General features: G+C 40.1%; 1 protein-coding gene and 1 non-coding gene across 2 annotated transcripts; one reads left to right on the top strand and one right to left on the bottom strand.

Annotated features, from left to right (window-relative positions):
• The first annotated feature begins 5,151 nt into the window (after positions 1-5,151).
• Positions 5,152-5,258, top strand: LOC113888323. The gene has a single exon (XR_003509949.1). It is a non-coding gene; the product is annotated as a U6 spliceosomal RNA (small nuclear RNA).
• A 15,006-nt stretch (positions 5,259-20,264) lies between these two features.
• TMSB15B (thymosin beta 15B) lies at positions 20,265-23,674 on the bottom strand. The gene is made up of 3 exons (XM_027534684.1): positions 23,565-23,674; positions 22,011-22,123; positions 20,265-20,677 (listed from the first exon to the last, which is right to left on the bottom strand). Exons 2-3 carry the CDS (start codon positions 22,108-22,110, stop codon positions 20,640-20,642), a joined length of 138 nt encoding a protein of 45 aa, XP_027390485.1. The 5' UTR covers positions 22,111-22,123; positions 23,565-23,674; the 3' UTR covers positions 20,265-20,639.
• Between the last annotated feature and the right edge of the window lie 531 nt (positions 23,675-24,205).

Genomic DNA, 24,205 nt, shown 5'->3' with positions numbered 1-24,205 from the left:
AAGCTTTCCTCTTAGAACTGCTTTTGCTGCATCCTATAGGTTTTGGAAACATGTGTGTTTGTTTTCATTTGTCTCCAGGTATTTTCTAACTCCCTCTTTGATTTCTTCACTGATGCACTGTTCTTTTTTCCTATCATATTCTTTTGTCTCCATGTGTTTGTGGTTTTTGCATTTTCCTTATGTAATTATTTTCTAATTTCATACAGTGTGGTTAGAGAAAATGCTTGGTACAATTACTGCTCTCTTAAGTTTGTTGAGACTTGGGTTTTTTGTGGCATAGCATGGGGTCTATCCTGGACAATGTTCCACGTGTACTTGAAAAGAATGTATATTCTGCTACGTCTGGATGGAATATTCTATAAATATTTATTCCATCCAACTGGACTAACATGTCATTGAAGGCCACTGCTGTCTCCTTATTGATTTTCTATCTAAAGTATCTGTCTATTGCTGTAAGTGTGGTGTTAAACTTCCCTAACATTACTGTATTCTTATAAATTTCTTCCAAGAAATTTTAAACAGCGGAAGATACACAGCTGGATGAAGAATTGTTGATATAGAATATAGATGAAAGAAGTTATATAGACTACCTCATAGAAAGACACATGAAGTAAAAGATTAAAGAGATGGCAAGAGACTTAAGAAATGGACTTAATACTAAGGAGGTATTAAGTACATCTTGTAGGCATGCCAAAAGTGGTAACCTGGCTAAATTTTAGAATAATAATATTCACAGAGAAACAGTTGATACTTTCCAGAATTTAGGGAGGCTATGTTTCCATAGATTCAGGAAGCACACCTGGACACATCGTAGGAAAGCTACAGACAAAGGTAGCATATAGATCATACTAGCAAACAAAAAGACACATCGTCTACAGAGCCATGCCAAAGACTATGACAGTAAATCTCCTTTCATAAACAAATGGAAGCAGAAAGCAAGTAGTGAGAGTAAGCAACCACACAGATAGTGTTGCATTCCTAGCCTAAGTATCATGATAAGGCTTTGATAGACTCAAAGAAGGACCACTCAGAACACCACAACAAGGACAGACTCACTGCTGTTCCTTAGTCATAAGCCACTTCAGGTGTACCTCAGCTGCACAGAGCTGCATTGAACTTCTCAAGTTGGCCCACTTCTAAGGACTGACCAAGGAGGTGGTATAAAGTTCTGACTCTGTTGGGCCAGTGTGAAGTGACTTTAATGGCTCATTTTACCTTCAGATTCAGTATGGGATCAGAAAATAATTTTGGAGAGTCAGCATTAGATATGCACTTCTTCCTCTGCCCACACCTGTCTTCATCCCATCCCTTTCTCGGGCAATGAGAGTGCATAAATGTCCTGCACACGAAAGACCACATCATGCTTAGAACTTAATTTGTAAAAAAAAGACATTGGAGACAACATGAAAAATCATGATATTTACAACAATAGACACTATTGTTAGGGAAATTACATTGTCTTGTTTAGGCTTCAGAGACAAAGCAGAACAGGCCTCTGACCTTGCTTCTGACCTACCAGGACACTGCCCTGACTACTGCTGTGGGTGTCAGCCACACCTGCTGTGAGTGTGGAAGAGAATCTATTATCTATTGTGTAATAGATAGATAAGAAGAGGATCTTGGAATTTAAGTCCTTGAAGGAGGTCTGGCCAACCACTCCCTGGATTTAGCAACATTCCAAGATTTGTAGAACAAAGCAAACAGTACTGGAAAATATTGGCAAAATACCAGAGCTATAGTTTTGCTCACATATTGATGATGATTTGATTTATATTTGAATCAGTTCTAATGAGGTGGATGAAACTGGAGCCGATTATACAGAGTGAAGTAAGGCAGAAAGAAAAACACCAATACAGTATACTAATGCATATATATGGAATTTAGAAAGATGGTAATGATAACCCTGTATGCGAGACAGTAAAAGAAACACAGATGTATAGAAGTCTTTTGGACTCTGTGGGAGAGGGCGAGGGGTGGGATGGTATGGGAGAATGGCATTGAAACATGTAAATTATCATATGTGAAACAGATCACCAGTCCAGGTTCAATGCATGATACAGGGTGCTCGGGGCTGGTGCACTGGGATGACCCAGAGGCATGGGATGGGGAGGGAGATGGGAAGGGGTTCAGGATGGGGAACACATGTACACCCATGGCGGATTCAAGTCAATGTATGGCAAAACCAATACAATATTGTAAAGTAAAATAAATAAATAAGTAAAACTGGGAAAAAAAAAAAGATTAGAATTTAAAAAAAAGAAGAAGAATTGAGGTCCTGGGGCAAGATACTAGAGAGCGCCTCCCTTAGTAGTACAGGTATGAAGTGGACAGTACCTATTCCAAAACGGGCAATGAAGGACTGTATTTTTCGGTCCAATATGGAAGAATTCTGATGGGCTATTATACCTCCAGGGTTCTCTTTGGTCAATGCAGTAAATATTTAGGATAAATGAGCCTCATTGTCAAGAATATTGTTTAGTATTTTGTGTAGAATTAGAGAAATCTTGTGAGAGAATTTTTTTAAAAGAATATGATTCCCAAGGAGGCCAGGAAAATCTTCCACCAAAGCAATGTTAAGAAAATATCTCTAGGTGGGACCTTGAGATGATCGTAGACAACCTGAATATAATTTTGGAAATGAAAAGCTAATTTCAGAGCCATTGCATTTTTGAAAAGGGAACTCTAGACCCATAGGAAAGAGACAGTATTTCACAGAATTATTTCATTGCTATTGTGCTCATTGTTGTTGCTTTCAATATCCCTGTGTTTACCCATATGACATACGAATATTTTTCCAAGCAATTCTTGTCCATTGCTATTGTGTGTGAATTCCTGTAAGAAATCTAACCCACTAGCATATTTTTATTGGGCTAGGTGTGTTTTACATTAGGTGAATCCAATAATCAAATACAGGCATTAGGAAACCAGTTTTACAAGTGCACCATGTAGGCCATGAAGACAGAAGTGCATGGGCGACTGACACTTGATACCTAGGAAGGAGGGAGGGACAATGGGGTTCAGTGTTGAAGACCAAGAGGGGAAATGAGCATATACAGTTGTTCACTTCAGAGGGTGACTGAAGAACTCAGCCACCTAATGAATAATCATGATCTAATGGTGTTGGCTATTGCAAATACAAGTTAGGACAAGAGTTTTCTGCTTAAATAACAAACTATAAGTTTAAACCCTAGGGAGACAGTTCAAATTTTTTTCAACATAATCTGTATGATAGAATTTATTGTAAAACATAAACGAGAGCTGAAACTCATTCAGTTCAAGCTACTGCAGAAATAACTGCAGTATTCCTCTATACAGAGGCATTGTGAAATTCATCAATCTTTGAGAAGTGAAGATAAGCAGAAATCATATAGCCTGGTGGGCCTGATGCTTGAGCAGGTATTCTGTCATGCACCTGAGGGAAGTTTGTTTTAAGTAGGAGTAATATATAAGGTTACTGTGCTTGTGGAAGTAAATAGCCTGGCTTGTGTAATATATCCGTGTAATATAACTGTCTGAAAACTCGAGTCCTTTACCATATTCTGGTAGGTGACGAGCATTACCCAGAGCCACATGGCTACTGAATTAGAACTGACACCAGGATCCAGGTGATTCCCTAAATCTCACTTCAGTGTCTGATCCATTAGGCATGTTTTTGCCTTTGAGTGATTATGTCAGAGGATAACAGAAACCATGCTTCTTTTGATGAACCTGCTTGATAGGAAATATCTCAGTATAAAAGAATAACCTTCCATGATCTCAAATCTCCTTTTGGAAATTAATTCAAGTGAGGAGCATATAATGAAGTGTTTCCCTTAACCATTCTCCAATATCATGCAAGGACAGCTTCTTATGCTTTTCCTTTTCCCTTAATGTTTTCCTCAAAACTACCCAATTTATGACTCTGTGGAAATGCACTTTTCACAATTGAGAAAGATGGATTACAACTAAAATGTCAGGTGTTGGAGGACCCAAAAAGAAGAGGACCTTGAGGAATATGAGAAAACTCTGTGTCCCTAAGTCAGAAAAATTAGATATTCAGACCAGGTCTGTCTGAGTTCCTTTCACCAATAAATCTGTACGTACATTCTCCTTGCTGTCTACCTGTGTGTTTCTTTGTCTGTATACATGGCCCTACAAGTGGGAGAGGATGTCTATATTTGTTAGAAATTTCACTCCACTTTAGTGTGAAAACTGTGGCATGCAACATAGGATTCCAGTAAATAGTAGGTGTCCTCTCCTAGTAGTAAGTAAAGAGTAAACCAATCCAAAGACAATCACCATAATATAGTGAACAAAACACTTATTTCTATGGCCATACCCTGTGTATGCCACCCAAAAACATCTCAAGAAGCTTGTCTTTTATTTCAGTGGCTACTGGATTCAGGAATATTGCTCATCCCTGAGTATTCCTTCCAATGAGAGGTCCTATCTGTTTCCCCCTCTTCTTGAGCTGATGAAGCCTGTGATTATTTTGCACAAAGAATAAAATATAGTGGAAATTATGCCAATTACAGGACTATATTTTCAGAAGGAATGTCCTTCTGCCTTGCTGTTTGAGGCCATAGGGCTAAAATGGAAAAGGTCATTTTATCTTGCTGGACCTCCCCACAAGAAAAGAGGCCCCTTTCAGCGCCAGGTATGTGTGTGAAGGTTGCCTGGAACTTTGCAGTGTAGCTTAGACATATGGTGATTATCACTGAGTGATCTTAGGATGGTTTAGATTTTTAAGGGATATTTACATTCCACATTTGGAAATTGTTTGTGTAAAAAAATTTAAAATCCTCCCATTATAAATTGTAATATACAAAGTTATTTTAAACACTATTTTAAATACTCAGATGTGCTTGAAACGTGGCTCAAATCAATAGATGGCTGAGACACACACATAATTCTAAATGATTGACTATATCCATAGTGAAAAACTGGACTTTCTTTCTTATAAGAAAGCAAGGACCAAGGAAAATTCTAATTTTTGTCTTTAGCTATGGGTGAGGAATAAAATGTTGCCTAAAGAATTTGTAACCAAAAGAGTGCCTTGGTGTAGCTTTGGTATTTTAATTAATATTATTAGCATGGCCCAAGTAGTTTCTGTTTGCAAACTCATATATATGGAAAATGCAAATCTAATTGTGTCTAGAGGAACTTAACCCTGTGCTCACTTTGGCAGCACATATACTAAAATTGGAACAATACAGAGAAGATTAGCATGGCCCCTGTGCAAGGATGACACACAAATTTGTGAAGCATTCCACATTTGTAAGACTGAACCAGAAAGAAATTGAAATTATGAACAACCCCAATACAAGCACTGAAATTGAAGCTGTGATCAGAAACCTCCCAAAAACAAAATCCCAGGACCAGATGGCTTCACAGGAGAATTCTATCAAACATTTAGAGAAGAGATAGTGCCTATCCTTCTAAAGCTCTTTCAAAACATTGCAGAAGAAAGAACACTTCCAAACTGATTCTACGAGACCACCATCACCATGATACCAAAACCAGACAAAGACAACACAAGGAAAGAAAACTACAGGCCAATATCACTGATGAACATAGATGCAAAAATATTCAACAAAATTTTAGCAAACAGAATTCAGCAACACATCAACAAGCTCATACACCATGATCAAGTTGGGTTTATTCCAGGGATGCAAGGATTCTTCAATATATGCAAATCAATCGTTGTGAAACTCCATATTAACAAATTGAAAGATAAAAACCATATGATTATCTCAATAGATGCAGAAAAAGCCTTTGACATAATTCAGTACCCATTTATGATTAAAACTCTTCAAAAAATGGGCATAGAAGGAACCTACCACAACATAGTAAAGGTCATATATGATAACCCTACAGCAAACATTATCCTCAATGGTGAAAAACTGAAAGCATTCCCCCTAAGATCAGGAACAAGACAAGGGTGTCCACTTTCACCAGTATTATTCAACATAGTCCTGGAAGTCCTAGCTACAGGAATCAGAGAAGAAAAAGAAATAAAAGGAACCCAGATTAGAAAAGAAGATGTAAAGCTCTCACTGTTTTGCAGATGACCTGATACTGTACATAGAAACCCTAACGATAGTATCAAAAACTTACTAGGGCCAATCAGTGAATTTAGCAAAGTTGCAGGATACAAAATCAATACACAGAAATCACTTGCATTTCTATAAACTAACAATGAAAAATCAGAATGAGAAATTGAGGAATCAATCCCATTCACCATTGCAACAAAAAGAATTAAATGTCTAGGAACATAAACCTAATCAAGGCTTCTACAAACATTCCTACAGTTAAAGCCCTCCTGATCAAACACAAATTCCCCCTCCAAAATGACAGCACCAGCATAAACAATAAACCAAGATGGAAACCTGTAGACTTTTAATCAGATACAAAGTACAAGAAATGTACTTAGCATATTTAGATGATAAGATACATAAAACATGAGTCATAAATAGCTAATTATCAAAAGACAAATAAGCTTTCTAGTACTGAACACCATAATCACTGGAATAGAAGAGTAAAGAAATTTTAAACAGCTGGGACACAAATGGAGAGAGAATATATGATCCAGAAGATAGATGAAAGAAATACTACAGAATACTTCATAAAGAGAATAAAAGAATTAAATGGAGGTCAAGAAACCTAAGAAATGAACTAAGAAGATATATCTCCTTGGCATACCAGAAGTGACAAACATTCCTTGGAAGTTCCTTTACCATAGTTGTTTTGTTGAAAGTTTTCACTTTCATCTCAGGTTCAAAGGATTTGTTAACAAAATAAGCCACTCGTTATGTACAAATAAATAATACAAATATTTATTAGAAGATTATCTAACTTACTTGCAATATAATAACATTTAAAAAAAGAGAGAAATAGAGGAGAGGATACATCATCAAATTGGATTTTGACTAACATCCAGACTTAAACAGCACTGGGAAGTGACACAACACATCTGGAGCTCCAGTTGGGAGAAGGTCCCAGGTAGCACGTCCACTCCATTGGTGAGACTTCAAAGACTGCAGTTCAGGGTTCCCTACTTATAATCCCAGGCCCCAAATTGATTATCATCATCAATCTGTGAGCAAAGCTGCAGGTCTGGTATTATGTTAATTTTTTTCCAAATGCTGTATGCTTTGTTCTTTAAAACTCGGAGTGTTGCTAAATCCAGGAATGGTTGCCCAGACCTCCTCCAGGGACTTAACAAATTCCAAAGTCCTCTTCCTACCTATCTATTGTGTATTTCTTCCACATTCACATCAGGTGTGGCTGACACCCAAAGCAGTAGTCAGGGCAGTGTCCCCGTAGTTCAGAAGCAAGTTCAGTGGCCTGTTCTGTCTCTGACACCTAAACAAGACTATTTATTTAATTTGCCTAAGAATAGTAAATATGATTTTTCATGTCTCGAATGTCCTTTCTTCTGAATTAGGTTCTAAGGATGGTATGGTGTTTAGTGTGCAGGACATTTATGCACTCTCAATGCCCAAGAAAGGGATGGGAAGAAGACAAGTGTGGGGAGAGGAAGAAGTACACATCTAATGCAGACTCTTCAAAATTATTTTGTGACCCCATGCTGAATTCTGAAGGTAAAATGAGTCATTAAACTCACTTCACACTAGCCCAACATAGTCAGATCTTTATGCCACCTCCTGGATCAGTCCTTGGAGGTGGGCCAACTCAGGAAGTACAAGGCATTGGACAAGGCAGCTCTGTGCAGCTGAGGCAACCTGAAGTGGCTCATGACAAAGGACTGTCAGTAAGTCTGTCCTTGCTGTGGTGTTCTGAGTGGTCCATCTTTGAGTCTACCAAAGCCTTATCATGATACTTAGGCTAGGAATGCAGCACTACATGCGTGGTTTCTTACTCTCACTATTTGCTTTCAGCTTCCATTTATTTATGTAAGGAGATTTACTGTCATAGTCTTTGGCATGGCTCTGTAGACAATGTGTCTTTTTGTTTGCCAGTATGATCTATATGCTAACTTTGTCTGTAGCTTTACTATGATGTGTCCAGGTGAGCTTTCTGAATCTATGGAAACATAGCCTTCCTAAATTCTGGAAATTATCAATTGTTTCTCTGTGACACAATACATTATTATTATTCTAAAGTTTAGCCAGGTTACCACTTCTGGCATGTGTACAAATTGCACTTAATACCTCCTTACTCCATTTCTTATGTCTCTTGGCATCTCTTTAATCTTTCACTTCATTTATCATTCTATGAGGTATTCTATATAATTTCTTTCATATGTTTTCTAATTCAACAACTTTCTATCCAACTGTATATGATCTACTGTTTAAAATTTCTTGCAAGAAATTTATAAGTATACAATAATCTTAGGAAACTTTAACATCCCACTTACAGCAATAGACAGATAAGTTATATAGAAAATCAATGAGGAGACAGCAGTGGCCTCAATGACATGTTAGTCCAATTGGATATAATAAATATTTACAGAACATTCCATCCAAAATCAGCAGAATACACATTCTTTTCAAGTGCACTTGGAATATTGTCCAGGATAGACCACATGCTATGCCACAAAAAACCCAAGTCTCAACAAACTTAATAGAACAGAAAATGTACCAAGTATTTTCTCTAACCACACTGTATGAAATTAGAAAATAATTACATAAAGAAAATGCAAAAACCACAAACACGTTCAGACTAAACAATATGAGAGTGAAAAACCAATGGATCTGTGAAGAAATCAAAAAAGAAGTTAAAGAATACCTGGAGACAAGTGAAAATAAAAACACATCATTCCAAAATCTATGGGATTCAGCAAAAACAGTTCTAAGAGGAAAGCTTATAGCCATACAAACCTAACTCAAGAACCAAGGAACATCTCAAATAAACAACCTAACCAACCATCTAAAGGAATTAGAAAAATAACAAACCAAGCCCAAGGTCAGCACAAGGAAGGAAATAATAAAGATCAGAGAGGAAATCAATAAAATAGAGACAAGACAGAAATAGTAATTTGAAAGGAGCCTGGGTCAGACCCAGTAAGAGGCAGTGGTCAAGACCATCCCCAAGAAAAAGAAATGCAAAATGGCAAAATGGTTGTCTGATGAGGCCTTACAAATAGCTGAGAAAAGAAGAGAAGCTAAAGGTAAAGGAGAAAAGGAAAGGATGCAGAGTTCTAAATAATAGCAAGGAGAGATAAGAAAGCCTTCCTCAGTGATCAATGCAAAGAAATTGAGGAAAACAATAGAATGGGATAGACTAGAGATCTCTTCAAGAAAATTACAGATACAAAAGGAATATTTCATGCAAAGATGGGCACAATAAAGGACAGAAAGCATATGGATCTACCGGAAGCAGAAGATATTAAGAAGAGGTGGCAAGAATACACAGAAGAACTATGCAAAAAAGATGTTCATGACCCAGATAATCACGATGGTGTGATCACTCACTAGAGCCAGACATCCTGGAGTGTGAAATCAAGTGGGCCTTAGGAAGCATCACTACAAACAAAGCTAGGGGAGGTGATGGAATTCCAGTTGAACTATTTCAAATCCCAAAAGATAATGCTTTGAAAGTGCTGCACTCAATATGCCAGCAAATCTTGAAAACTTAGCAGTGGCCACAGGACTGGAAAAGGTCAGTTTTCATTGCAATCCCAAAGAAAGGCAATGCCAAATAATGCTCAAACTACCACACAATAGAACTCATCTCACATGCTAGCAAAGATATGCCCAAAATTCTCGAAGGCGGGTTTCAGCAGTCCATGAACTGTGAACTTCCAGATGTTCAAGCTGATTTTAGAAAAGGCAGAGGAACCAGAGATCAAATTGCCAACATCCACTGGATCATGGAAAAAGCAAGAGAGTTCCAGAAAAACATCTACTTCTGCTTTTTTGACTATGCCAAAACCTTTGACTATTGTGGATCACAACAAACTGGAAAATTCTGAAAGAGATGGGAATACCAGACCCCTCACCTGCCTCCTGAGAAATCTATATGCAGGTCAAGAAGCAACAGTTAAAACTGGACATGGAAAAACAGACTGGTTCCAAATTGGGAAAGGAGTACATCAAGGCTGTATATTGCCACCCTGCTTATTTAACATGTATGCAGAGTACATCATGGGAAATGCCAGGCTGGATGAAGCACAAGCTAGAATCAAGATTGCCAGGAGAAATATCAATAACCTCAGATATGCAAATGACACCAATCTTATGGCAGAAAACAAAGAGGAACTAAAAAGCTTCTTGTGAAAGTGAAAGAGGAGAGTGAAAAAGTTGGCTTGAAACTTAGCATCCAGAAAACTAAGATCATGGCATCTGGTCCCATCACCTGATGGTAAATAGATGAGGAAACAATGTAAACAGTGAGAGACTTGTTTTCCTGGGCTCCAAAATCACTGCAGATTGTGCAGCCATGAAATTAAAAAATACTTGCTCCTTGGAAGGAAAGCTCTGACCAACCTGGACAACATATTAAAAAGCAGAGACATTGCTTTGCCAACAAATATCCATCTAGTCAAACTATGGTCTTTCCAGTAGTCATGTATGGATCTGAGAGTTGGACTATAAAGAAAGCTGATCACCGAAGAATTGGTGCTTTTGAACTGTGATGATGGAGAAGACCCTTGAGAGTCCCTTGGACTGCAAGGAGATTAAACCAATCAATCCTAAAGGAAATCAGTCCTGAATATTCATTGGAAGGACTGATGCTAAAGCTGAAGCTTCAATATTTTGGTCACCTTATGTGAAGAACTGACTCACTGGGAAAGACCCTGATTCTGGGAAAAATTGAAGGCAGAAGGAGAAGGGGATGATAGAGGATGAGATGGTTGGATGGCATCACCGACTCAATGGACATGAGTTTGAGCAAGACAGGGGAGTTGGTGATGGACAGAAAAACCTGGCATGCTGCAATCCATGGGGTCACAAAGAATCAGACATGACTGAGTGACTGAACTGACTGACCTTGGAGTGTATCCTGGAGAGGTAGGAGAAAACTGTAACTAATTCTGGGAACATAGATATTGTGATAGCCATTTTGGAAAACTTTTTCTACCACATGGTCACTGGTGCTGGCAAGTGTCATTCTGACATCTTCCCCCTAGCATATAAGCCTCAGGGCTGAGCCTTGCTCCTGACCACAAGCCTACAGGCACCAGGATTGAATGTCTCACAGCAGGTAACTGGCCAGGCAGAGACACAGGCCCATCCACCAGCATCCAGTGTGCCTTATGATGCCCTGAGCCCACAGGTGCCACTGGACACAAGCCTGTCCAGCAGAGTGCCTAGGATCTGCCCCACACATGAGAGCACAGGCACTAGACCTGGGACACCCAGGGTCCTGCAGCCAGAGCCCCAGGACCCAGCTCTGCCCACCATGGAGCTGCTAGTGGCCCTAGGACAGCCTGGACCTCAGTCCCACCCACCAGCAGGTCAGCACCAGCTCTGAGATACCTTGGCCTCCTCAGCCAGCTGTGCCAGGACCCAGCCCCACTCACCAGTGAACCCGTGTTAGGTTTTGGATACACTAGAGCTTGCAGCCAGCTCTATTGGGAAAGGGCTCCATCCAACAGAAGGTGGAAACTAGATCTAGGCTGCTTTTGGATCCTGTCCAGCAGCTGCTTGAAAATCTTTGTCTGTGAGACAGCCCCAAGGGCTTGTCATTGAACAGTTGTTGATGTGCCATGGATGAGATGCACATTCAGGGTTGCTGTCCAATCTGGGTTACCAAAATTGTTACCAAACCAAACTTGGGTCTGCAAGCCTGCACACAGTTAAGCCAATCTACTGACCCCAGGTTGTGGCAAAGGGAAGTCCACCGTTAATGGCAAGCATCAAGCAAGGAGCATGGACAGCTAATACTCAAAAGATCTGAACTCTCTAGTGGCCTTCAGGGAAAAGTTTTTAAAGAGAGTGAGGGAGAGGGTTGTGGGGTGTGTGACCAGTTCATGGACATTCTTCTGATTAGTTGGTGATGAAGTATAATCAACTTTCTAGTTCCAAGCGGTTTGGGGTCTACATGCTTGTGGTCAGCATAGAGTTAGCTTCTTTCACCTGATGGGGGTTTTAGTATTTGCAAAACAGCTCAAAGTATATGGCTCAGAATATTATCTATAGCCCCTCAGGAGAAACTGAAGGTCCTTGATTTCAGGTAATGGCCAAACTATTATTATTTTGTCTTGCTTGAGTGTTTTCCTTTGCCTCTGTACTCTCTGACTTCTCTGATTAAGCTTTACTCTTTGGAATTCAGGGAAGATATAGCATGCTAAACTTTTTCTGCAAACAAGAGGCAAGTGGAAGACATATGGGGATGGGGTCTGTCCCAGGAAGGCCACATAGTGTCCTGCTCGGTTACAGTAATGTGTAATGATACTATTAATGGGCTCATTGGTCCTCAGTCAGAGCTCGTGAATATGATGAGCTACCAGACTGATTCCAAACTGCTCTGGAAATACCAGAACTTTATGCACCCTCTTTGCTCAGGCATTGCCCCCTTTATGCCTGCTCTATTCTGAAAAGCTCCCTGTAGTATCCTACCCTGGCTCATACAGGTCTCCACTGAAGGTAAAATCCTGTATGTGTTTGGTATCTACAAAGGGGTTTTATACTTTTTAGGATGAGCTCCCATAGAAATGGGAGATTACAAATCAATTAAAAGTAATGGGAAAATCACCACCTGCCTTTGAATTAAATAATAACTTACAGAAACACAAAAAGCCAACAGGCTAAGAGGAAAACACAATGGAAATTAGATTATATTAACAATACCATTAATACTAATATTGAAACACTGCAAAGACAAGGTCATCTTAGTTTGTTTGTTTGTTTTTGCTGCTCACCATCTTTCTCTTAGCTTAATGCAAAGGTCAAGAGAGATGTCCCTCTTCCAGCTATGGATTCATATCATCAAATAACCATTTCTGAAAGAAGCTTCAAGGAAGCACACCCAGGTTTATCTCAGGTCAGCTCCCCACACATTTGGGAAAATGTCTGTGGCTCACAGGCTGCAGGACCCTCATTGGCTGTTCCACTAGACACTGGTGCTTAAGCTACTCTCATTGGGCACTCCTGTTATCCTATGATACATAATTGTAGGTCAAATTTCTTCTTTTAAATGTCATAAGAAATAGAAGGTGAAAAATTAGAATTGGGTAAGTCTGAACAAATAGGAATAATAACTTCATAATTCAGGGATCTGGAGAAGTAAACTGATATTTTTGTGCTATTTTTGGTTTCTCATTTATGTATATTAGATAATTTTGAATATGGGATATGTTGAAAGAAGTTTGATTGTGGTAACTTTGACTTTTCTTATCAGTTTCTTCATTTTACTTTTTTTTCACTTCCCACATAAAAACTTCTGGATTACTGTACCCTATCTCCTAGATAGTTAGATAATAAAACAGGTAAATAAAACGTTTACAAAAATGATAATAACCCTAGAGATCACCAGAAATGATGAAACAGGAATGCTTCTTGAACTTTCAAATTCAGCTATTTCTGCAATGTGTTTTGGTTTATGCTCACATTTTACAATGTTGAAAAAAGTTTGAATGGGATATGCTTGTCGAATTAAAACTATTTTCCAAGGGTGGGAATAAAGCCCTTGCTCTAATTTGTATTTTCAGTAGCTAACACTGTTAGATCATGATTACTGTTTAGTAATCATGTTTAAAAAATCACTGTTTAACACTGTTAGATCATGATTACCGTTTTCCTCAGTAACCCTCTAAAGTGAATAATTACATATTCTCATTTCCCCTCCAGGTCATTACCATCAAACCCCATTTTCCCTCCCTCCCTCCCTCCTTCCTAGAGGTCATGTGTGTCACTCACCCTTGCACTTCTGTCTTCATGGCCCATATGGTGCAGTTGTAACACTGGTTTATTAATGCCTGTATTTGATTATTGGATTCACTAAATGGAAAACACACCTAGCACAATAAAACATCCTAGTTACTTTACAGGAATTCATACATAATATGTATGATAAGATATATAAGATATGAAAGCCTTCCTAAGTGAACAATGCAAGAAATAGAGGAAAACAACAGAATGGGAAAGACTAGAGATCTCTTCAAGAAAATTGGAGATATCAAGGGAATATTTCATGCAAAGATGGCACAATAAAGGACAGAAATGGTATGGATCTAATAGAAGCAGAAGGTATTAAGAAGAGATGGCAAAAATACACAGAAAAAAGTGCACAAAAAAGATCTTCATGACCCAGATAACCAAGATGGTGTGATCACTCACCTAGAGCCAGACATCTTGGAATGTGAAGTAAAGTGGGCCTTACGAACAAAGCTAGTGGAGATGATGGAATTCCAGTTGAACTATTTCAAATTCTAAAAGATGATGCTGTTAAAGTGCTTCACTCAATATGCCAGCAAATCTTGAAAACTCAGCAGTGGCCACAGGACTGGAAAAGGTCAGTTTTCATTCCAATCCCAAAGAAGGGCAATGCCAAGTAATGTTCACACTATCGCACAATTGCACACATCTCACACACTAGCAAAATAATGCTCAAAATTCTCCAAGCCAGGCTTCAACAGTACATGAACCGTAAACATCCAGATGTTCAAGCTGAAATGCAATATTTGTGTGCAATTTCAAAAGCAACAGAGTGATCTTGAATCGTTTTCAAAGGAAACCATTCAACACCACAGTCATCCCAGTCTATGCCCCAACCACTAACTCCAAAGAAGATGACGTTGAATGGTTCTGTAATGACATACAAGACCTCTTACAACTAACACCGAAAAAAAAAAAAAAAAAGATGTTCTTTTCATCATAGGGAACTGCAGTGCAAAAGTAGGAAGTCAAGAGATACCGGGAGTAAAAGGCAAGTTTGGCCTTGGAGTACAAAATGAGCAGGGCAAAGGCTAACAGATTTTTGCCAAGAGAATGCACTGATCATAGAAAACACTCTCTTCCAACAACACAAGAGACAACTCTAAGCATGGATATCACCAGATGGTCAATACCAAAATCAGTTTTATTATATTTTTACTGCTGAAGATTGAGAAACTCTCTACAGTCAGCCAAAACACCAGGAGCTGACTGTGGCTCAGATCATGAGCTCCTTATTCCAAAAATCAGACCTAAATTGAAGAAAGTAAGGGAAAACCACTAGACCATTCAGGTACGACCTAAATCAAATCCCTTACAATTAATACAGTAAAAGTGACAAATAGAATCAAGGGAGTAGATCTGGTAGACAGAGTGCCTGAATTATTATGGACGGAGATTCATAACATCATATAGGAAGTGTGGACCAAAACCGTCCCCACAGAAAAGAAATGAAAGAAGGCAAAAAAAAAAAAAAAAGTACAAGAGGGCAAAATGCAAGACGGAAAAGACTAGACGTGAAAGGCAAAGGAGAAAAATAAAGATATACCCATTTGAATGCAGAGTTCCAAAGAATAGCAAGGAGAGATAAGAAAGACTTCCTCAGTGATCAACGCAAAGAAATTGAGGAAAACAATAGAATGGGAAAGACTAGAGATCTCTTCAAGAAAATTAGAGATATCAATGGAATATTTCATGCAAAGATGGGTACAATAAAGGACAGAAATGGTATATGGTATGGACCTAACAGAAGCAGAAGATATTCACAAGAGGAGGCAAGAATACACAGAGGAACTGTACAAAAGAAAAGGTTTTCATGACCCAGATAACCACGATGGTGTGATCACTTACCTAGAGCCAGAAAACCTGGAGTGTGAAATCAAGAGGGCCTTAGGAAGCATTACTACAAACAAAGCTAGCAGAGGTGATGGAATTCCAACTGAGCTATTTCAAATCCTAAAAGATGATGAAGTGAAAGTGTTGCACTCAATATGCCAGCAAATTGGGCCAACTCAGCAGTGGCCACAGGACTGGAAAAGGTCAGTTTTCATTCCAATCCCAAAGAAGAGCAATGCCAAAGAATGTTCAAACTACCACACAATTGTGCTCATTTCACATGCCACCAAGGTAATGCTCAAAATTCTTCAAGCTAGGCTTCAAAATTACATGAACTGAGAACTTCCAGATGTACAAGCTGGATTTAGAAAAGGCAGAGAAATCAGAGATCAAATAGCCAACATCCATCGGATCATAGAAAAAGCAAAAGTGAAAGTCACTCAGTTAGTTTTCTCAGTTGTGTCTGACTCTTTGTGACCCCAAGGACTGTAGTCTGCTAGGCTCCTCTATGCATAGGAGTTTCCAGGCAAGAATATTGGAGTGGGTGTCCATTTCCTCCTCCAGATGATCTTTCTGATACTGGGATTGAACCCAAATTTCCCACATTGCAGGCAGATTCTTTACTGTCTGAGCCACCTGGAAGATAGAAAAACCAAGGGGATTAAAAAAAAAAAAAGCTTCTACTTGTGCTTCATTGACTATGCTAAAGCCTTTGACTGTGTGGATCACAACCAACTGTGGAAAATCCTTAAAGTATTTGGAATATCAGACCATCTTAACTGCCTCCTGAGAAACCTGTATGCAGGTTGAAGAAGCAACAGTTAGAACTGGACATGGAACAATGGACTGGTTCAAAATTGGGAAAAGAATAGGTCAAGTCTGTATATTGTCACCTTGCTTTTTTAACTTCTGTGCAGATTATAGCATGCAAAATGCCAGGCTGGATGAATCACAAACTGGGATCAAGACTGCTGGGAGGAGTATCAATAACCTCAGATATGCAGGTGACACTACTCTAATGGCTGAAAATGAGGAGGAACTAAATATCCTCTTGATAAAGGTGAAAGAGGAGACTGAAAAAGCTGGCTTAAAACTCAACATTCAAAAAACTAAGATCATGGCATCTGGTCCCATCACTTTAAGGCAAATAGATGGGAAAACAATGGAAACAGTGACAGACTTTATTTTCTTGGGCTCCAAAATCACTGTGGACAGTGACTACAGCCATGAAATTAAAAGATGCATGCTCCTTGGAAGAAAAGATTTGATACAGTGTATTAAAAAGCAGAAACCTCACTTTATCAACAAAGATCAGTCTAGTCAAAGCTATAGTTTTTCCAGTAGTCATGTACAGATGTTAGATTTGGACCATAAAGAAGGCTCAGCTCCAAAGAATTGATGATTTCGAACTGTGATGCTGAAGAAAACTCTTGAGAGTCCTTTTGACTGTAAGATTAAACCAGTTAATCCTGAAGGAAATGAACACTTAATGGTCATTGGAAGAGCTGATACTGAAGCTGAAGATCCAATACTTTGGCCACCTGACCCAAAGAGCCAGCTCATTGGTAAAGACCCTGAGCTGGGAAAGATTGAAGGCAAAAGAAGGAAGTCGCAAAAGATGGAGATGGTTAGATAACATCACCAACTCAATGGACATGAATTTGAGCAAAACCTAGGAGATAGTAGAGGACAGAGGAGCCTGCCATGATATAGTCCATGGGGTCACAAGGAATCAGACTCGATTTAGCAACTGAACAACAACTCTAAGCCCTGTGATTGTGTCAACTCATTGATATTTGAGCAGAAGTGATCCCTCAACCACCCGTTTTGCTTAGGAACATTTATGCTATTGAGAGACCATAGGTTTCTGTAAACCCAGTGATTATTCAAGAATGTCACCTCTTAGAAGGGAGTGGTAAGGTAATACTCAAGGTTGCAAATAGCAACAGCATAATCACCTTTAGTCAGAAAATACATGAATGTTAATAGACCACAGGCTGGATGCTTAGACACTTAAATGCTAACATGTCTAATTGGTAGGATTATAGGTGATTGGTTCTTATAAATTTCAGGTGATAAACACATCACTTTAAGGCAGCAATCTGGACTCATCTATTTATATGTATTCCTGATAGCTTCCCTGGTGGCTCGGATGGTAAAGCGACTGCCTGCAATGTGGGAGACCTGGGTTCAGTCACTGGGTTGGGAAGATCCTCTGGAGAAGGAAATGGCAATCCACTCCAGTACTGGTACTTGGAAAATTCTATGGATGGAGGAGTCTGGTAGGCTGCAGTCCATGGGGTAGCAAAGAGTCAGATACGATTGAGCGACTTCACTTTCCTGATTATATTAGTCAGCTAGGCTTGCTGTAACAAAATAATGTACACTAGGTAGCATAAACCACAGAAGTTCATTTTCTCACAGTTCTGAAGATGTAAGTGCCAAAATCAAGACCTAGCAGTGTCAGTTTCTGATGGAAACTCTCTTTCTGTCTTGCTAGTGGTCATCTTCTTGTTGGGTCCTCACATGTAGGGGAAAGATCTGGTAACTCTTTCTCTTCCTGTATGTCCACAGTCCTATCAAATGATGCCTCCCATCTCAATTAATTACCTAAATACCCTATCTCAAGATCCAATCACACATGGGGTTCAGTTCAGTTCAGTTCAGTCGCTCAGTCGTGTCCAACTCTTTGCAACCCCATGAATCGCAGCACACCAGGCCTCCCTGTCCATCACCATCTCCCAGAGTTCACTCAAACTCATATCCATCGAGTCAGTGATGCCATCCAGCCGTCTCATCCTCTGTCGTCCCCTTCTCCTCCTGCCCCAATCCCTCCCAGCATCAGTGTCTTTTCCAATGAGTCAACTCTTCGCATGAGGTGGCCAAAGTACTGGAGTTTCAGCTTTAGCATCATTCCTTCCAAAGAAATCCCAGGGCTGATCTCCTTCAGAATGGACTGGTTGGATCTCCTTGCAGTCCAAGGAACTCTCAAGAGTCTTCTCCAACACTACAGTTCAAAAGCATCAATTCTTCGGCACTCAGCTTTCTTCACAGTCCAACTCTCACATCCATACATGACCACTGGAAAAACCATAGCCTTGACTAGATGGACCTTTGTTGGCAAAGTAATGTCTCTGCTTTTCAATATGCTATCTAGGTTGGTCATAACTTTCCTTCCAAGGAGTAAGTGTCTTTTAATTTCATGTCTGCAGTCACCATCTGCAGTGATTTTGGAGCCCAAAAAGATAAAGTTTGACACTGTTTCCACTGTTTCCACTGTTTCCCCATCTATTTCCCATAAAGTGATGGGACCAGATGCCATGATCTTCGTTTTCTGAATGTTGAACTTTAAGTCAACTGTTTCACTCTCCTCTTTCACTTTCATCGAGAGGCTTTTTAGTTCCTCTTCACTTTCTGCCATAAGGGTGGTGTTATCTGCACATCTGAGGTTATTGATATGGGGTTAGGGCTTCAATATATTACTTTTTTGGAGGGGAGATAATTCAGAATTCAGTTCATAGCAACTGTGCTCAGCAGAAACACCAAAAATACTTGGTTCATAAAACAGTGAATTCTGTTCAGGACAAAAACCAGACCAGAAGTTCTGTGTTGCAGCTCATTAGCAGGTATTAGATGTCTTAGCTGAAGCCCAATGAAAGGTGTGATGTGCTTAGTAAAGTGGGTGTTAGCAAGTGTCTCTTCTCCCTTCCCATCCAACTCTACCCTTTCATGTCCCCTGACTTTAGTTGAAAAGCACTTTCCAAAAAGCAAGAAGAGTCCCATCTAAAATTTCAGCCTTTATACACCTTAGAAGATCAAATCAGGCCCTGTGTTTTCACTTCCTCATTTGTGCGACAAGGGGGCTACTCCACGTGACCTCCCAAGGTTCTCTATCTCTATGATTCCAACTTTTAGGAAAAGCACTTAGCATTCCTGTTGGGAGGCACACATATTGAATAATATCTTGCAAACTGAGAAGGAACTTTGAGACCAAAAGAACGAAGTGAGCAATGTCATAAAGTGCAATTATGAAGTTCACTGTGGGTAACTAACATAAGGCACAAAGACAGAGTCGACAGATAATCCAGAGGCATTTGCAGCTGCACTGCACACTGACTGCCAAAAAGGGTACAAGAGAATTTAAAGGGGCCAAAGCTAAAAGTAGAATCTGACTACCAAGAGAGAAGCACATGTGTACCAACTGGAATCGGGGTTCCTACCTCCAGGGGTCTCATGACCATTAACTATCTATGTCAGCAAAAACCACTCTTGCAGGTTTCATATCAGATGAAAGCAAAGGCAAAAGTTGATAGGGTACTCATCTGGCTTGGACTCACTTCTTGTAAATTAGGCTAAAGCTCAATCATGTGAAAAGGGGGGGAGGTTTGGACTGTGTGGACAAAGATGAAACTGACAAAATGAAGTCAGTGTGTATCAGCCACACAATCCCCAAGTCAGGACCCACTTGATCTGGAGAGAGGAAGGCCTTTCCCATGTGCCAAATCTGCTAAAATAGCTTTCCTGCACTCATTTTATTTGGCTTAAAAGTACCCTTGTATACTTTCATTCCTTAGAAGACCACCAGAAATGAACCACAGGAGCCCATGATAAACATATTGATTATATTTTTTATTTTACTGCTTCATTAGAAATGAAAATAAATTGTGAGAAGATGCAAAACCATGCAACTTAAGGATAATAAAGCAATAGAATCACTGTAGAAAGTTAAAAGCAGTTTATCCTATGGGGAAGCAAAAACTACACACACAGATCATCAATTGTGAGATTGTTGACAGCATCTCCCTGCTGCAATTTATGCACCAATAGAAGTTTTAAGATGAGGGACATTGGCTATCCCTGACCTCTTAGCCAGGGGTTATGGGTGAGAAGACAACAGAAGACACCTAAAATCTCTACAAAGTTTTGCCAAAAGCAAGACACTCAAGCAATGCTGAAATTTGCTCTTGCAAGGAGGTCTCCATTTTATGATGTTTGAGCACACTCTTTCTCCTGCTGGATAGCTGGGTAAAAAACAAACACACAAAAAATTATTATGAGGGTATTTTCCTAAGATTAAGTTCAATTTCTTCCAAAAGAGCTCTTTGCCAAATCGTCAGAGGCTGCCATAAGAAAGAAAGTGTTAGTTGCTCAGTGGTGTTCAACTCTGCAATTCCATGACCTGTAGCTCTCCAGGCTCTTCTGTCCATGGGATTCCCCAGGCAAGAATACTGGAGTGGATTGCCATTTCCTTCTCCAGGGGATCTTCCCAAGTAAGGGACAGAACCTGAGTCTCCCTCATTGCAGACAGATTCTTTACTATCTGAGCCACCAAGGAGGCTGCCATACCTTCTTTAAATTTAGAATGCAAGGCCTAACCACAAATCCCCAGTCAGGTGTGTGTGTGTGTGCAAAGTAATGAACCAAACATTTGTTAGACTCAACTTTAGGTTTCTTTTTCCCCATTTGAGAGGTAGATATATGTTGTTGCCATTTTTTCCATAGATTACTCTGAGACTGAGTGGCAAGTGAAGCATTTTCTTCAGATTTATCTATCACTATATGATTAGGAAGGTACGCCTTCTCAGACAATCTTGACTACCTTTGGAACTTTTACATAACGATACATGACAAAATGTTTCCCTTGGCTTGGAGTTTCTCCAGCAGCCTGCAAGTGGGGAGGGCCAAATTGATCCCGTGATCCCTGGGAAACGTGAGTATTCCCAATATCTAAACTGATCATCTCACCTCATCTTGTCACCAGGTAGAGAAGGCCAAAGCCATAGTTTGCATGGCTCATTAGGGATGAGATAAAAGTCCTAAAACACTAGACACAGAAAAATGACAAATAGCCAAAATTGGACAAAATCCTTATATTTCTAATGTTATATCCAATATTCTAAGATTGGTCTTAATGTGGTTTTTAATAATGTTCCAATAAAAATCAGTTTTTGTATTCCCTCAATACTACTAAGGCCAATTATGCAAGGACTACTTATATAAGCAACATAAAAAGGCAACAATTTGCTATTTTCTAATTTTACATTGGGCTTCCCTGGTGGCTTAGAAGGTAAAGAATCCATCTGCAGTGCAGTAAGCATGGGTTTGGTCCCTGGGTTGGGAAGATACCCACTCCAGTATTCTTGCCTGGAGAAGTCCACAGATAGGGAAGCCTATTGAGCTACAGTGCATGGGGTTACAAAGAGTCAATCACGACTGAACAACTAAAGCAATATTACATTAAATAATTGGTACCCTATTGTTTACTTTGTGGCAAAATTTACTAGAATCATGCATTTATCAAACCTATTAATTTTTACCATTGTTTGTCTCAAATAGAAAGTCCCCACAACTTACTTTCCTTTGAGGGAAGAGTGTTTTTTTCTTTAGTATTAGTTTTCTTCAGTTTGGACCTGTCAAACTTCTCCACTTCAGACAAGTCTGGCTTATCACTCATCTTGACGAAAAGACTGGAAAAAAAAAAAAAAAAACTAAAAAAACTTACCTGATAGAACGATTGTCATACTAAGGAGTAAGAGCCAAAATTCTCACATTTAATGTCAATATGTATTTTACCTGCTGATTTTCAAAAAGCAAACAGCAACAGATCTTAGAAGAGTCATGTTTTTATTAGAATTTTATTCTGCATCATTATCCCATTTCTGAAGACAGTAAATGCCATTGGATCAAGCGCACTAGTAACCAAGATGTTTTAGAAGCCAGGAGCCAATATGTCTGACTCTTAAAATCACAGCAAAGGTAAAATGGAGGTGATAGAAAGACATGTACAGATAGGGACAGAAGAAAAAATAAGGACTGGGTTTAACCAACTAATGAATTTGTAACAGGAGATAGCACTATTTGAGTACCTTCACTTTGTATTCAATTGCTTTGAAAGGGGGGCATTTTTCTTGGGGGGTTAGGGACCAGCACACAAAAGTAGCATCAATTGGACTAGTTTCTTTCTATTTCATCTGCCCAAAGACAAGAGACTAAGGGGCTACAATAAGAGGAGGGATTAAATCCAGTCAAAACTAATTACATGTCTCACAATAGCCCCTTGTGGGACTGGTTTGTAAGTGCTGTAAGATGGAACGGCTAATTATGATCAAACCAGGAAATGCCGCAGAATGGGGTAAACCAAACAGAGCTGATTTTTTTTTCACCATGTTTTCTCCTCAAGAGGAGAGAGAAGGAGACGAAGCTAGGAGGTGAGGTACCCAGTGATCATTCTGGGTTTGTCCAGAGAAGACAATAGGAGACCTCTGAACCCAGAAAGCAGAGCTCTCCTGTGCGTGTATGGTCTCACCCCGGTGGAATAAGACACTTCTAGTGCCAGGCGAGAATGGAGAGGCCCCCAAGCAGCCAGACGTCCCGAATATGCCTCCCCTCCGTCGGGTTCACCCTAGGACCCTCCTGGACAAGCGATCGGCTGCCAATCTCCAGAGGTGGGGAAACGGGGACTTTAAATAAAAAATAACAGGGCTGGGTGCACAAGCCACGTTGTTAGCAGCAATTTGCTTACATTTTTAAATAACTATCATCATTGTTGGGAGCCCAGTCCAACCTAGCAGTCACAGGAAGGGAGGGAGCAAAGGGCCAGTCCCAGAGAGCCCATTCCGAGTCTCAAACTCCTCGTCCCCTCAGCCTCGGACCTACAGCCGCAGTGGACAGCCGCTCCTGGGGCTCCTGCCTCGGACCTGCCAGGGACGATCCCTGGAAGGATCCGAATCCCGCTCAGAAGGCGGCGCTGTGAAGACAAAGGCGTGGACTCCCCAGGAGGCGCCGCTACAATCGCCCGTTCTAATGTCCGCCCCTCCAATTCCTGCAGGCCCGATTCGCCAGCCCCGCGGCCGCCACGCCCTCCTGTCCCCATAATCCTCAGGCTACGGAGGGGCCGCACATCCTCACCAGAAGGCCTGACGACCAGAGAAAGGTAGAGGGCCGCACCGACACCGCTTAGCACTCTGGACGAGATTAGCCTTCCTGCGCGGAACCCCTCAGTTATATGGTGCGTGTCAGGCTCCGCCCCAGTTCTCTTCGATTGGCCATGGAATCCTAGACCCACCTCCTCGCCCCTCCCACCGCTTTAGCCTTGCTGGCCTGAGTCCATTATCTCTCTTCTACTCAAGGCCTCACCCCAGTAACTGGGTGTTAAAAACTTTAGTTATTATGAGAAACGTTAATGTTTCTCATGGCTGCCTTTAAAGTATTCCTCTCATACATCCCACAGCTTATGTCACCAACTAGCCTGCATTGTCATCATCAAGCCAACTTCAGTTCTCCTCTCCTTTATTTCTCAAAGATTTTAGCTACTGCACTATGTCACTCCCAACAGTAATTATCCTGTCTTAATTCCTGGTGAACTCAAGAATGATCATTCTGATACACCTCCACTTTTTCCAGTTCATTCCCTTTGGTACGCAGACCCCACTATCCTTTAACCTCACCAGAATCTCTAGTTCATCGGTCTTACCAGATTTCACCATCTCTCTCTCCATTACTGTTTTCTGTCCACTCCTTCCCTAGATCAAATTTCATGCTCAATCCTT

The sequence above is a fragment of the Bos indicus x Bos taurus genome, chromosome X (assembly GCF_003369695.1).
Source record: "Bos indicus x Bos taurus breed Angus x Brahman F1 hybrid chromosome X, Bos_hybrid_MaternalHap_v2.0, whole genome shotgun sequence".
NCBI lineage: Eukaryota > Metazoa > Chordata > Mammalia > Artiodactyla > Bovidae > Bos > Bos indicus x Bos taurus.
The sequence above is the reverse complement of the archived record's forward strand: the minus strand, read 5'-3'. Positions and strand labels throughout refer to the sequence as shown.

Excerpts from the sequence above, each read along its gene's own strand:
- TMSB15B (XM_027534684.1), bottom strand. The coding sequence starts at position 22,110 with ATGAGTGATAAGCCAGACTTGTCTGAAGTGGAGAAGTTTGACAGGTCC. Across the intron at positions 20,678-22,010 it reads CACTCTTCCCTCAAAGGAAA|CTATCCAGCAGGAGAAAGAG; the intron begins GTAAGTTGTGGG and ends TTTTTTACCCAG.